The sequence below is a fragment of the Natator depressus genome, chromosome 10 (assembly GCF_965152275.1).
Source record: "Natator depressus isolate rNatDep1 chromosome 10, rNatDep2.hap1, whole genome shotgun sequence".
Taxonomy (NCBI): Eukaryota; Metazoa; Chordata; order Testudines; family Cheloniidae; genus Natator; species Natator depressus.
This window is the reverse complement of record NC_134243.1, coordinates 31,462,907-31,475,763: the sequence shown is the minus strand read 5'-3', so window position 1 is coordinate 31,475,763 and position 12,857 is coordinate 31,462,907. Positions and strand designations below refer to the sequence as shown.

The 12,857-nt window shown below is 45.8% G+C and overlaps 1 protein-coding gene across 1 annotated transcript; it reads left to right on the top strand.

Moving 5' to 3' along the window:
* The first annotated feature begins 5,828 nt into the window (after positions 1–5,828).
* Positions 5,829–12,400, top strand: LOC141994432 (cytoglobin-1-like). Its single transcript, XM_074964657.1, has 3 exons — positions 5,829–5,926; positions 9,083–9,305; positions 12,165–12,400. The coding sequence occupies exons 1-3, from the start codon at positions 5,829–5,831 to the stop codon at positions 12,306–12,308; spliced, it is 465 nt and encodes a 154-aa protein (XP_074820758.1). The 3' UTR covers positions 12,309–12,400.
* The last annotated feature ends 457 nt before the right edge of the window (positions 12,401–12,857 follow it).

Sequence of the window (12,857 nt, the reverse complement as noted above, 5' to 3'; positions counted from 1 at the left end):
GTTAGTCTGTATTCGCAAAAAGAAAAGGAGTACTTGTGGCACCTTAGAGACTAACCAATTTATTTGAGCATAAGCTTTCGTGAGCTACAGCTCACTTCATCGGATGCATCGGTAGCTCACGAAAGCTTATGCTCAAATAAATTGGTTAGTCTCTAAGGTGCCACAAGTACTCCTTTCCCTTGAATTATGTGAGAACTACTTATGCTATACAATCTGTTCCGTCTTGTATTTAGCAGTAATACTCTGAGGGCAGGTCTACACTATGAACTTATTTGAGCATAAGCTTTTGTGAGCTACAGCTCAAGTGAGCTGTAGCTCACGAAAGCTTATGCTCAAATAAGTTCATAGTGTAGACCTGCCCTCAGAGTATTACTGCTAAATACAAGACGGAACAGATTGTATAGCATAAGTAGTTCTCAAGTGAGCTGTAGCTCACGAAAGCTTATGCTCAAATAAATTTGTTAGACTCTCAGGTGCCACAAGTCCTCCTTTTCTTTTTGCGGACGCAGACTATGAACTTGTATCAGTGTGGCTTCACTGATGCAGCTGCACTGCTGTAGCGCTTCTGGTGACGACACGCCAATGGGAGAGAGCTCTACCATTGGTTTAATAACTCCACCTCCACAACATAGCGCTGATTACACCGGGTGGGGGGCGGGGGAGAGGAGAGCGGTTAGGTCAGTATAACTACCTTGCTCAGGGGTGTGGATTTTTCACACCCCTGAGTGAGGCAGTTATAGCAAAGTAAGTGTGTAGTGTAGACCTGGCCTGAGTTAGTTTCCCAGAACTGAAGAAGAGCTCTGTATGAGCTCAAAAACGTGTCTCTCTTACTAAGGGCTTGTCTACACTGGCACTTTACAGCTCTGCAACTTTTTTGCTCAGGGGTGTGAAAAAACACATCCCGAGCGCTGCAAGTTTCAGTGCTGTAACGTGCCAGTGTAGACAGTGCTGGAGCACTGGTAGCTATGCCCCTAGTGGAGGTGTGGTTTTTTTTTTTTTTAGAGTTCTCTCCCAGCACTGTGCCGCGATTACACAAGCCACATTAAAGCTCTGCCACGGCAGCACTTTAATGTTGCCAGTGAAGACGTGCCCTAACAGAAGTTGGTTCCATGAAAGATATTACCTCCCTCACCTTGTTTCTGTGGAGTCTGGAAGGAATTTCCCCCTGCAATATGATGGGTTGTTTCCCTTTCATCCTGAAGAGATGAGTTCACTTCTAATGCCAACATGGAAACAATATTTCTGAGTAAATACCAATCACAATATTGGTTCATGTTTCAGAGTGGTAACCGTGTTAGTCTGTGTCAGCAAAAAGAACAAGGAGTACTTGTGGGACCTTAGAGACGAACAAATTTATTTGGGCATAAGTTTTTGTGGGCTAAAACCCACTTCATCAGATGCATGGAGTGGAAAATACGGTAGGAAGATATATATATATATATATATACAGAGAATATGAAAAGATGGGGATTGCCTTGTCAATGTGCAAGTGCACGAGCCTCTGATAGTGTGGCTGATGTGATTAGGCCCTATGATGGTGTCCCCTGAATAGATATGTGGACACAGTTGGCAACGGGCTTTGTTGCAAGGATAGGTTCCTGGGTTAGTGTTTTTGTTGTGTGGTGTGTGGTTGCTGGTGAATATTTGCTTCAGGTTGGGGGACTGTCTGTAAGCGAGGACTGGCCTGTCTCCCAAGATCTGGTACATGGTGAAACTCCTCTTCCTGCTTATTTCTGCATCCTCAGTGAGCTTGGGGTGAGGTGTGAGCAGGTGGCTCATGCAATGGAGACCAGGCACAGACTCCTGCTGAGTGGCTGATCAGTTGTGTATGGCTGGCTTAGAACTCAACAGCGGGCATGTGGTGGTCACCTGCTGGCAACAGCAGTGGGTAGCATTTTGAGGCAAAGTTTTGGGGCTGCAATTGCCACTTGTGCTTAGGTGTGTCTCTTTGAAGAGGAACTGATGGGATGCCTTCATCATGCCACACTCCCCCCCCCATAACACCTCCCTCCCTGGCAGGCAGAACTCTGGGGGGCACAATTGACTTGCACCTTCTTTGTACTCTCCTTTGAAATGTTCCGCTGGTATGTTAGTAAGAGCACAAAACTTCCATTGAAAGGCACAAATCCTTTGAAAGAGTGACCCATTTCATGTCATCAAATAAACTTTTAGCAAAAAATTATCTAATACTTTCCCATAAACATTCTATCACTCAAAAATATTTTAAAAGAACATTATTAAAGTTCTGAAGTCAAGCACTCAGAAGTTGGGAAACTGAGTTAGTACAACCTTAATTAGGCCCTCATGCATATGCATTATGACAGTCCTTAATTAGGCACCAGAGGGCTGAAACTTTAATTCTGGTGTTTCCTACTGTTGGAGTGCTTGAATTTTCTACCTTAACAACATGCTAGAGATTGTGAGGAGACTTCCCGGGCACAACTCAAGGTGTTGCTTTGTCCTAGGAGGCTCTCTGTGGGGAAGACCCTGGGTCCCCCACATGGGATGATTTGGGGAACAGTCTGTGAGGAAAACCCCAAACCTGTTCCCATGCGCATTTCCACAGCGGGAGGATCTGGACCCTGGGCTTTCACTGATGTATCTTCCTTTCCCCCAGTCCTCATGCACCCAGGGTTCCCCCTACTGACTCATTATTTCCCAGATTTCTGTCTGACTTTCTCTCCCCTCTCCCTAGTCCCAGCCTTCCCTTCCCCCCACCATTGCTCACTCAGCTCTCTCCCCCTCCTGCTCCTCCCAACTGTCACCCCCAGAATTCCATTGCCAGATGCTCCCAGAGCCCGGGAGCTCCATCAGTTGGAGATGCCGGCAGTGTGGTGAGAGGCTGGTGAGAGGCGCTGGGCACAGGATGGGGTATGGGGGAGCAGCCTGCCCTGGCCCCAAGCCACTAGCTCCCCCATCTAGGGGGCTGGTGTTTAACTACATGGAGCTTTCTGGCTGCGAGGGCTGACCTCGGCCCCATAGCCCCTCGCATGGCAGCAGGGCAATTAGGCTGAGCGAGGGGTCTCCCCTCCATGGAAGCAGCACCCCCCACCCTGGGTCTGGATCTCAGCAGCCTCTCCGTGGTGAAGTCCCAGTCAGTCAGTGTGAGTCTCCGCTCTCAGCGTCACCCCCTGACTGTGCTGAGGTGATCAGGGCTGGGCACGACACAGCCTCACTGAGCCAGTGGGGCAGCACCCGTCACTTTCTAGGGGCATTCTGAGGTGGGGGAGGCGCACATAGACGATATTGCCACGTTCCTAAGCACAAGGGCCTAAATCTGCTCTCATTGACTCAGGCGTCACACCAGTGTCATCCAGTAACTTAACTTTCACGGATACACTCCTGACTCACATTAGGGGTGAGTAAGCGGTGACTCAGCCCTACAGTCCCAGTGTCAGTGGGCTTTTCCCCACGGCTTTCGATGGGGCCAGGAGTTGACCGTAAATGACGCTGGTTTGAAAGGCCTGATCTGTGGTTTTGTAGGTCCCTGAAGCTACGGAACATAAACAGGTTTTCTTTTTGAAAGGGAGGTTTAATGCAGTTTCCCTGGTAACTCTGGTTTCCTTGGTAACCTTGTTACTGTTCACATTAAGATGGACACACACAGTTGTGAATTGGTTTGGGGTCCTGACTGCAGCTGTGCTGTGGAGGCCGGTGATGGGAATCCCAGCTTCCCAATAAGCTCACGAGTTGTCTCACTTTTGTTTTGCAGTTCTCTTTCGGTTGCACCCGCTGCCTCTATATTCAGGAGAAACATGATTCCAGCACTGAGGTACCTGGCATGTATACATCCTAAAATGACACCATGGGCAAATCCTATTCCCTCCTCTGCACCTTCAGAGGGCCCTGCTGCTGGCCTGCCCTGCTTGGGCTCCCCCTGCACAGCAGGGACTGGCAGTGGGCCAGAGGCGAGGCCTGTTATCCATCAGACATTGCCTCCCCTCAACCACCACCACCACCGTGGAGAAGGGCCACACAAGGACTATTGCAATCACAGGGCCTGCAGCTGCCACCATGGAGCAGCTTTGCTGTCACTGCAGCCAGGAGGGGAGGATTCCTTCCCCTCTGCCACTCCAGTGCCAAGCCCACCTACTCAAGCTTGGGTGGGAGATGTGTGAAGAAGGACAGGGAGTGTGGCCCAAAATGAGAATTTGAGGGTCACAGAGCTCAATTCATGCACCAACACCGTCTGTTTTATTGCTGCCTGTACCTGAAGCAGTGGCAAAGAACACAGTAAAACCATGACTTTCTTGATAGAGTTCCCTGACCCTAGGATCACAGAGAGATAAACATTAGTGCCATTAAATAGTCCAAGGCCAAGGGGAATAATCCAACATACAGTTTGCCTGGGACATCTCAGCAAAGCAAATTACAGAGGCAGGGCTGAGATTAACACTAAATCGCTGATGGACAGTGATCGGTGAACCTAAAAGAATCAGATTCCAGGTCTGGTTCTGCATAAAAAAATCTGAATCCATCTTTTGGAGGCCCTGTTCTCTGAACTGTGTTATCTGTCTTCCACTCCCAGCAGGCCTTGCCTCTCCTCTGCATTGCTGTAAGTCTTCTTGGAGGTGAGTCTTAGCAACCTACTAATCCTTCCAATGCTGGAACTCATCTCCAAGGCACAACTGGGCCGCTACAATTTGTGTGGGATTTGAGAGCTCAGCTGCTAGATCTGCTCTACCCTTCTATCTCTAGGAAAATGATCTTCTGGGGAGCAGGCAGCTTCCCTTCCACCATTCAGATGCAGCAGGGCCTGGAAATGTTCCCCCAAGTTCTGCTGCTTTCTCCTACATTTTGGCTGATACCCCAGAGCGCAGTGGGGACTTAAGATAGGCCTGATGTCTCAGTGTCACAGTGCTTTAAAGAGCAGTGCACAGTCAGGAGCAGCACGACCTGGGGGAGGGCTTCCCAATCCCACCTCAGAAAATCGGGGATGGTGTGAATTGGAGCTGGGCAGTGGGCCTGCCAACTGGCCTCTGAAATTTTGAAAGAGGATGCTCACCACTTGGACTGTTCAAGTGGACTACAGCACTGAGCTTCACCCAGCCTCCACCATCTAAGAAGTGGGAAGGAGTGTAAAGAGGCCATTTTTTGGATGGGTCCCTCTGAAAGGGCTATGGGGCATCCTGAGTCAATTTATTCAAATATTTAGAACGTCAAAAAACACAGAGGTTTGAGAGGTTCTTATTGTATGCAGTCCCCTTTGCTGTTCCTGGCAGGACACAGCAGTTTTTGCTTTTTGTCACTACCAGGTGCTTGGTCGTGCATCCCCACCAGGAGACAGGAGGTCTTCTTGTTAACATTAGCCTAATGGTGTGGAAGCCTAGTGTAAATCAGAACACTTATACCATGCATTCCACCACCCCAGAATGTTCTCTTCCCCTGGAGAGTGAGCTTATTCTGTTGAAACTACATCCAAAATGTGCAGATATTTTCTACTAGAGATGGACCCAGGCTGCAAAGATCAGATTTTACTCCTTTTCCCAAAGTTCAAAGTTGATCAAAGTTCTGATTGGAAAACATCTCTTTTACCCTGTGCCGGAATGGCTCATTTGGCTTTTCTTATACTCTCCCATTCGGTCCTGTCTGCACTTTCTGTTTGGAGGTGAACCCCACATCTCTCTCTCTCTCTGTCTCTCTGAAGTACAGAATGAAAGTAAGTCCTGTGTCACAGACAGACCCCTCCTGTCGAAGGAGTGGTTTCACACTGAACATTTATGTCTGTTCTTGGTGAACTCATCTAGAATGCTTTGCTTCCTCCAAAAGCAGGGGCTGAAAATTGTCTGCTATCTTGTCACTTCATCAGGGAGCATCCTCCAGGCATCATGGCTTTGTTAACTGATGCTGATAAGAAGAATATCCAACACATCTGGGCAAAGTTATTTGAGAATCCAGAAGAGAATGGCAAAACAATTGTGATCAGGTGAGTCATGACATTCAAGGGTTTCCTGCTTATCTGGGTTTAGTTCCTGCTGTCATTTTAATTCAAACCATAGTGTAAAATATGCTATAAAATGTAGCTTTCTTCTGTGCTTGTTTGTGACATCTGATATCCTCACTGTTGTTCCTTCTGTCTCTACTAAACATAGCTGTTGTGAGATATCTTTTATTGGACTAACTTCTGTAGGTGAGAGAGACCATCTTTCAAGCTACACAGAGATCTTCTTCCGGGCTAGGAAAGGTACTCAAGAGTGTGCCAGCTAAATACAAGGTGGAACAGATAGTTTAGCATAAATAGAATATGTGCTACGAGACCATTCAAGGTGAAGTGGCCTGGTGTAACATCCCTGCAGTCATAAGACAAAAAGGGGGGTTAATGGGATACAGATTGTTGTAATAAGCCATAAATCCAGTGACTTTATTAAGACCACGATTGTTAGTGTCTAGCAGCAGAGTTATGAATTTAAGCTCCCAGGCTCGTCTTTTGAAAGTGTTGTGCAGGTTTCCTTTGAGGGTGAGGACTCATAGGTCAGATACAGTGATCGCTTTGTGAAAAGTGTTCTCCCACAGGTGATGTGGTGTTTTTGTCTTTTATCATAGTCTCCCTAATATTGTGGGACTGACACGATTACAACAACACTGCATATACCTGCTGTGAGTGTATTTATATAGTGACTGTGATTGCCCACGAGACAGACTTGCAGATAAAGGTCGTAGCAGAGCACCATACATTTGATTTTACTCCACTGGAAACTTTTCACTCTTCTCCTTCCCCATGAAACATCCCTCTCTGTTTCTGTGCTGCTTGAGAGTGAAGACTTAGGGCATTATTCTGTAACGGGATGAGCAGGTCTGCTCTGTTCTCTGAGCTCCTCTCATCTTCAGTGTGTGGTTTTTTAACAGTTGCTGGCCAGATGTGTTCCAGGATAATGCGTTCTTCTAAGAGGTTTTGTTAATGAGTGTGCATCAGGTGATCTACCAAAGGGACTGAACAGCTTTGGGAGTGAATTAGTCAGTTTCTATCCTCTGTCACTGAGGGGTGATATTGCTGCACATTTAAAATTGCTGGTCCAAGATACTGAGCATTTCTCTTTTGTAAATTCCTTGAAGCCCATCTGTTCACACTTGGACTTTTGTAATGTTGCAGCTGTCACTCCTAAGCACCCTTGGGAATTTGTCTAGCTAAAATAGTATGATACAAATAGCTTCATACAAATACAGGACAGGAGTCACACTATGAGAGGGTGCTAGTTCACTCTGAAAGGGAATGATTTGGATTAAGGGGGTCCTCTTCCTTCAAATATCCTCTGTTTTTTGCCACCTGGACCTACCCCAAGTTTGTCCTTTTGGATACCCCAGTAAACAGTTAAGCAGCTGTCACAATTAAGAGAAGAGGCCATTCAATATATCAGTCTGAAAAACATATAATGAAATAAAATGATTTACTGAATCAAAATACAGGGCTTCTTTTAATGTGTATTTGACAAACTCTGTAATAAGAAGCCTCAACTGAATGTTTCACCCTGGCTAAACACCATGCAATTGAACTTACTGGAGGAGTAACTAGACTAAATTCTGTGGCCTGTTTTATACAAAGAGATCAGATTAAATGATCTAATAGTGCCTCTTGCCTTAAAAATTTATGAAGCCTCAGCACTGGCCAGATATGTCCCCATTAAGCAGAATTGTTGCTGTTACTGTCCCAACTAAGCAAAGTCATCACCAATCACTGTCATTAGTACCTGGAAAGAGGGTCCAATGACCTCTATCTCCTGGTAACATGGAGCATAATGTTTCAGGGCAACAATAATTAGCACCAACCAGAATGGATTAAGAAGTCATGATGGGAACTTTTTCTGAACTTTGATGTGGAATTCTCAGGAAAAAGACCTTGTTGCCAGATTTCCAGAGCTTATGGACTGAGACCTACTGACGCACCCTGGCGGTCCACAGGGGCCTGAAACTGGGAGCACCTCTGTTTTGGTGCAAATGCATGTTGTCACTGTAACTGGGAACCAAGCCCCAAGACTCTGGCTCAGAGACAACCCATACCTGTTGATAGCAGGAGGGCACAGTGTAAAGGTTCAGCCGCCCCAAGAACAGCTCAAGCCCTGGCCCCTTACCCTCAGTCTCCCCTCCCAGAAAGCAGTGGATCCTCCCTGCAGCTTCCAGCTGTTGCTCCTGCCTCTGCCCGTGGTCGCAGCTCATGGGCTCTGGAAGTTGCTGCACAGGGAGGGGGTCTAGCCAGACCATGTGACCAAGCGGGGCCGGCAAACCCTGGCAGAAATCAGGGGCGGGGGAGGCACATGATCTGTAGGTCCCCCACACGTCATCTTTGAATGGTAGGGAACACATTGTTGAACAGTCACATAGCAAGAAAGGTTTTTCTTGGCATGTATTTCACTGGCTGCTTTTTCCTGATTTAGGTCTGGTTCTTCTAACAGTCTTTTTCTTATACTAATATCTTGTATATGCATCACAATTTGATCTCTTATCATTAAATCATATTGGTTCTGGAAATTATGTGTCTGACATCTTTAGATATGTTAAAAATTATTCAGAAATCTCTTCCTCCATTTGATTTCTTGAGTGAAACTGAAATCTTTCAGAAATGTTTCATTTCTTGTTTGTAAACAGTATGCCTCAATTTTTTCTAAGACAAACTCATAGTCAGTTTGTTCTCTAACATTAAGCTCAAATGAATTATATAATGAAATTGCTTCAGTGCCTGCGATATTAAAAAAGATGACAATCTTTTTTTGTCTTATAAGTAAATTCCTATGCCCTCAAAAATAAATCAAATATTTATTTAAACCTTTTCAGCATTTTGCAACATTGTTAGAAATGTCAGAACTCTTAATTGATCCATATTATTTCATTCAAACTTGTTTTTCACTGCTGAGTAACTATTACCTTAATTCATTTCTAGTAATTTAACAATGGCCTTTATTAGATACATAGTTAACATATAGACAGAGCATTTTAACTCTGGTCAATCTGTCAGTCTAACCTAAAACCAATAGCCTCCTCCCACAGTCATCTCCCACTCTGGAGATTCTCTTAAAGCCACAGTAAAACCACAGTGGGCTTGCTTTGCTAATTTGTGATTTTCAGTCACTATTGTTTCTTCCCAATACAGACTCTTCACAGATTATCCTGAGACAAAAGCATACTTCAAGACCATCCCGACCGAAGGCAACCTGCAGGAGGATCCGCTGGTGCGTTTCCATGGCCGGAGAGTCATGGTTGCCCTCAACCAGGTGGCTGAAAACCTGGACAATTGGAAGCAGGCCTGCAGGATTCTGGACCGTCTAGCAGTCAAGCACAAGAATGTGCACCAAGTGCCATCAGTGAATTTCCAGGTACTGATGCATGCAGACATCAAGGGAACATGCTTTGTTTAGAGATTACAGCTATTTGTTCTGGCACAGGGGACAGATCAGTATCCCAGAGGCATAGCTATGCATGTTCACACATTGTGACACGGTTGTCAAAAAGCAGGAGATTAGCATAGGCATGTGCAATAAGCAGTAGAGTTAATAAAGCACCCATGCCATGCAAGTTCAATTGTTTGTGCAATCAAATGTATGGAAAATGAGATCACAGAAGTTTATTACAATAACCCCCCAAGGCCTCAACCAAGATCAGGGCCCTGTTGTGCTGGGCTCTTGTCAGGGTTCCCCCCACCCAACTCTGAACTCCGGGGTGCAGATGTGGGGACCCTTATGAAAGACCCCCTAAGCGTCTATTCTAACAGCTTAGGTTAAAACTTCCCCAAGGCACAAATTCCTTTCCTTGTCCTTGAACGGTATTCCTGCCACCACCAAGTGATTTATACAAAAATTCAGGGAATGGTTACTTGGAATCCCTATCCCCCCAAGCCCCTTCACCCCCTTTCCTGGGGAGACTTGAGAATAATATTTCAACTAATTGCCTTAGCAATGTAAGCACAGACCAGACCCTTTGTCTTCAGGTACTGAAATCAATCAGGTTCTTAAAAGAAGAAACTTTATTTTAAAAGAAAAAAGTAAAAGAATCACACCTGCAAAATCAGGATGGAAGGTAACTTTACAGGGTAATAAAAAGATTTAAAACACAGAGGACTCCCCTCTGGACTCAGCTTCATAGTTACAAAAACAGGAATAAAACTACCTTTGTAGCATAGGAAAATTCACAAGCCAAAACAAAAGACAACCTAACACATTTCCTTGCCCTACTTACAATTTCTGTGGTTTTAGATCTATTATTCCAGGTATATTTTCAGGAGATGTTGTACCTGCTTGGTCTCTCTCCTTCCATCCGGAGAGGGAACAACAAAGAGAGCACAAACAAAATCTTCCCCCACACCCCCACCCCAGATTTGAAAGTATCTTCTTTCCTCATTGGTCCTTCTGGTCAGGGACCTACTAGGTTATTTGAACTACTTAACCCCTTACAGGTAAGGCAATTCAGTATAGCTGCCAAGGAGGGATTTTATGCTACCCTTCTCTCTATATTTATGACATTTATTACAATAACCCCCAGAGGCCTCAACCAAGATCAGGGCCTTGTTGTGCTCGGCTCTGTACACACATACTATAATAGACAGTCCTCGTCCCCAAAGAGCTTACAGCCCACACACACAAGATAGACAAAGAAGGGATAGCCCCTATGTTACAGAGAGGGAACTTGGATAAGTGACTTTCCCCAAGTCACATCAGGAGTCTGTGGCAGAGTTAGGAACTGACTCAGATCTCTGGACCCACAGCCAGATCCACACCTACATCGTCCTTCCTCTCATCACAAAGTCTTTACAAAGTATTTAACTTCTAATGAAAAAATACCAGCAAAATGCACTTAAATGGGCTCAGATGCAAACACTAACACTTGGTTTGAACCCTGGCTCCAGAAGCTTAAACTAAAAGGAATGATCATTGGGAAGGGCACAGATTTGGGGGAGACATCTAGTGAGTCCTGCAGAGATCAGTGTTAGGTCCAGCCTTAGATAACACCCCCCACGATGCTGAAGTGGAAGCAAACAGCCCATTAGTACAGTTACAGGTGATAGGCGCAGAAATACGGGCAGGACATTATAAAATGAGGTTCAGCCTCCACTGGTAGTTTTTCAAATGTTTTCATAGAATAGCCCATGTCTCAGTAGAGAGAGCATCCAATGGACACCTCCACTCCTGTTCCTGGCTGCAGCCCATCTCCCCTCCCCCATGTAACTGTTTGACACCCCGTAACACCCACAGCAGTAACTTACATGGAGAAAGTCAAGAGCTGCAGAGGGCTAGTAAGGTGACAGGGAGTGCAGTGTCTCCAGGTATAGGAACCCTACTACTAGCTCCAAGCACCCTACCCATAGGAAACCTAACCTACCTCCAAGTATCCTACCCATAGGAACCCTAACCCTACACTGGGGAGTCCTACTCATGGGAAACCTAACTCTAGGGAGGGAAGACCTATCCATAAGAACAGTAACCCTAGCTCCAAGTAACCTATCAATATGAATGCTATCCCTAGCTAAAATTTCTCCTACCCATAGCAATCCTAAGCCTAGGGCCGGGAGCTGTACCCATAGGAACGCTAACCCTAGCTCCTAATACTCTACCCGTAGGAAACCTAACTCTAGAGTGGGGACCCTTACCCTAGGAACCCTAACCCTAGCTCTAAGTACCCTTCTCATAGGAACCCTAACCCTGGGGCAGGGAGCCCTGCCCATAGGAATCCTAACCCTAGTTCCAATTACCCTACCCATAGGAACCCTAGCCCTAGGGCAGGGAGCTCTAGCCATAGGAACCCTAAATCTAGCTCCACATAACCTACCCATAGGAATCCTAACCCTAACTTCTAGTACCCTACCCATATGAACCCTAACCCTAGGGCACAGAGCCCTGGATGACCCTCAGCTCCATGGCTCCCTCACATCTGAGCCAAAGTCTAATAAGCACAAGAGCTGCTGCTCTACAAAAGCCACAAGAATTTAACTTTGTAACACAAACAGAGAGGTAGGAGTAGGTAGCCCTAGAGGTGAGGAGAACAGGGGCAGTCAGTTTGGGATCCTGCTCCCAAAGGATGTAAGAGGATTGATAACTGGCAGGCAGTGCTGCCAGTCACTCCAGGGTTACTGCACTGCACCTAGGGGCTTGTTCAGAATTGGTTCCTTTCAAGCTGAAGAATTTACCAACCTTAATGCAATTCTGCATTTGTGTCTCACTCGCTCTGTGTTCCTTTGACAGAGCATGTTTCAGGTAATCCTGAGTGTCTGCAAAGAACTCCTGGGAAATGAATTCAGCACCGAGGTGTCCCTCTCCTGGGAGAAGCTCTTCAGTCTGCTCTCTGAACAAATAAATGCATCTTACGTGAGCACTTCCAAGTCCTGAAGTGGCCACAGTCACTCTATAGCTATTGAAGAGAGGAGACTGGTTCTGTTCATGTTGTTATATGTTATTATATATATATAGTTCTAGATCTGATGGAATAAAGGGAGACTCAGCAACATTTTTCTTGATCAGTGTTTGATTTCAGAACACAGGAATTGCTAGACTGCATCAGACACAGATCCATCTAGTCAGGGTCATGTCTGATAGAGGAAGAAAGGGTGGAAGAGCCCTACAGTAGGCAGATGTGGGATAATCTGCCCTCCACATTCATATATTCCAAGGCCAGAAGCAATCCCAGGGAAGATCCTTTAGAAAAACATCCAGACTTGATTTAAAAATTGTCAGCGATGGAGAATCCTCAATGACCCTTGGTAAGTTGTTCCAATGGTTAATTACTCTCACCATTAAAAATGTATACCTTATTTCCTGTCTGAATTTGTCACTGGTCACCTGTCCATAGTGTGATTGTGTGGTATGTAGCACACACTGACTAACACCGCATCTTGTGCTTTACCTGCTTCCCACAGCGATTCTCAAACTGTGGGTCAG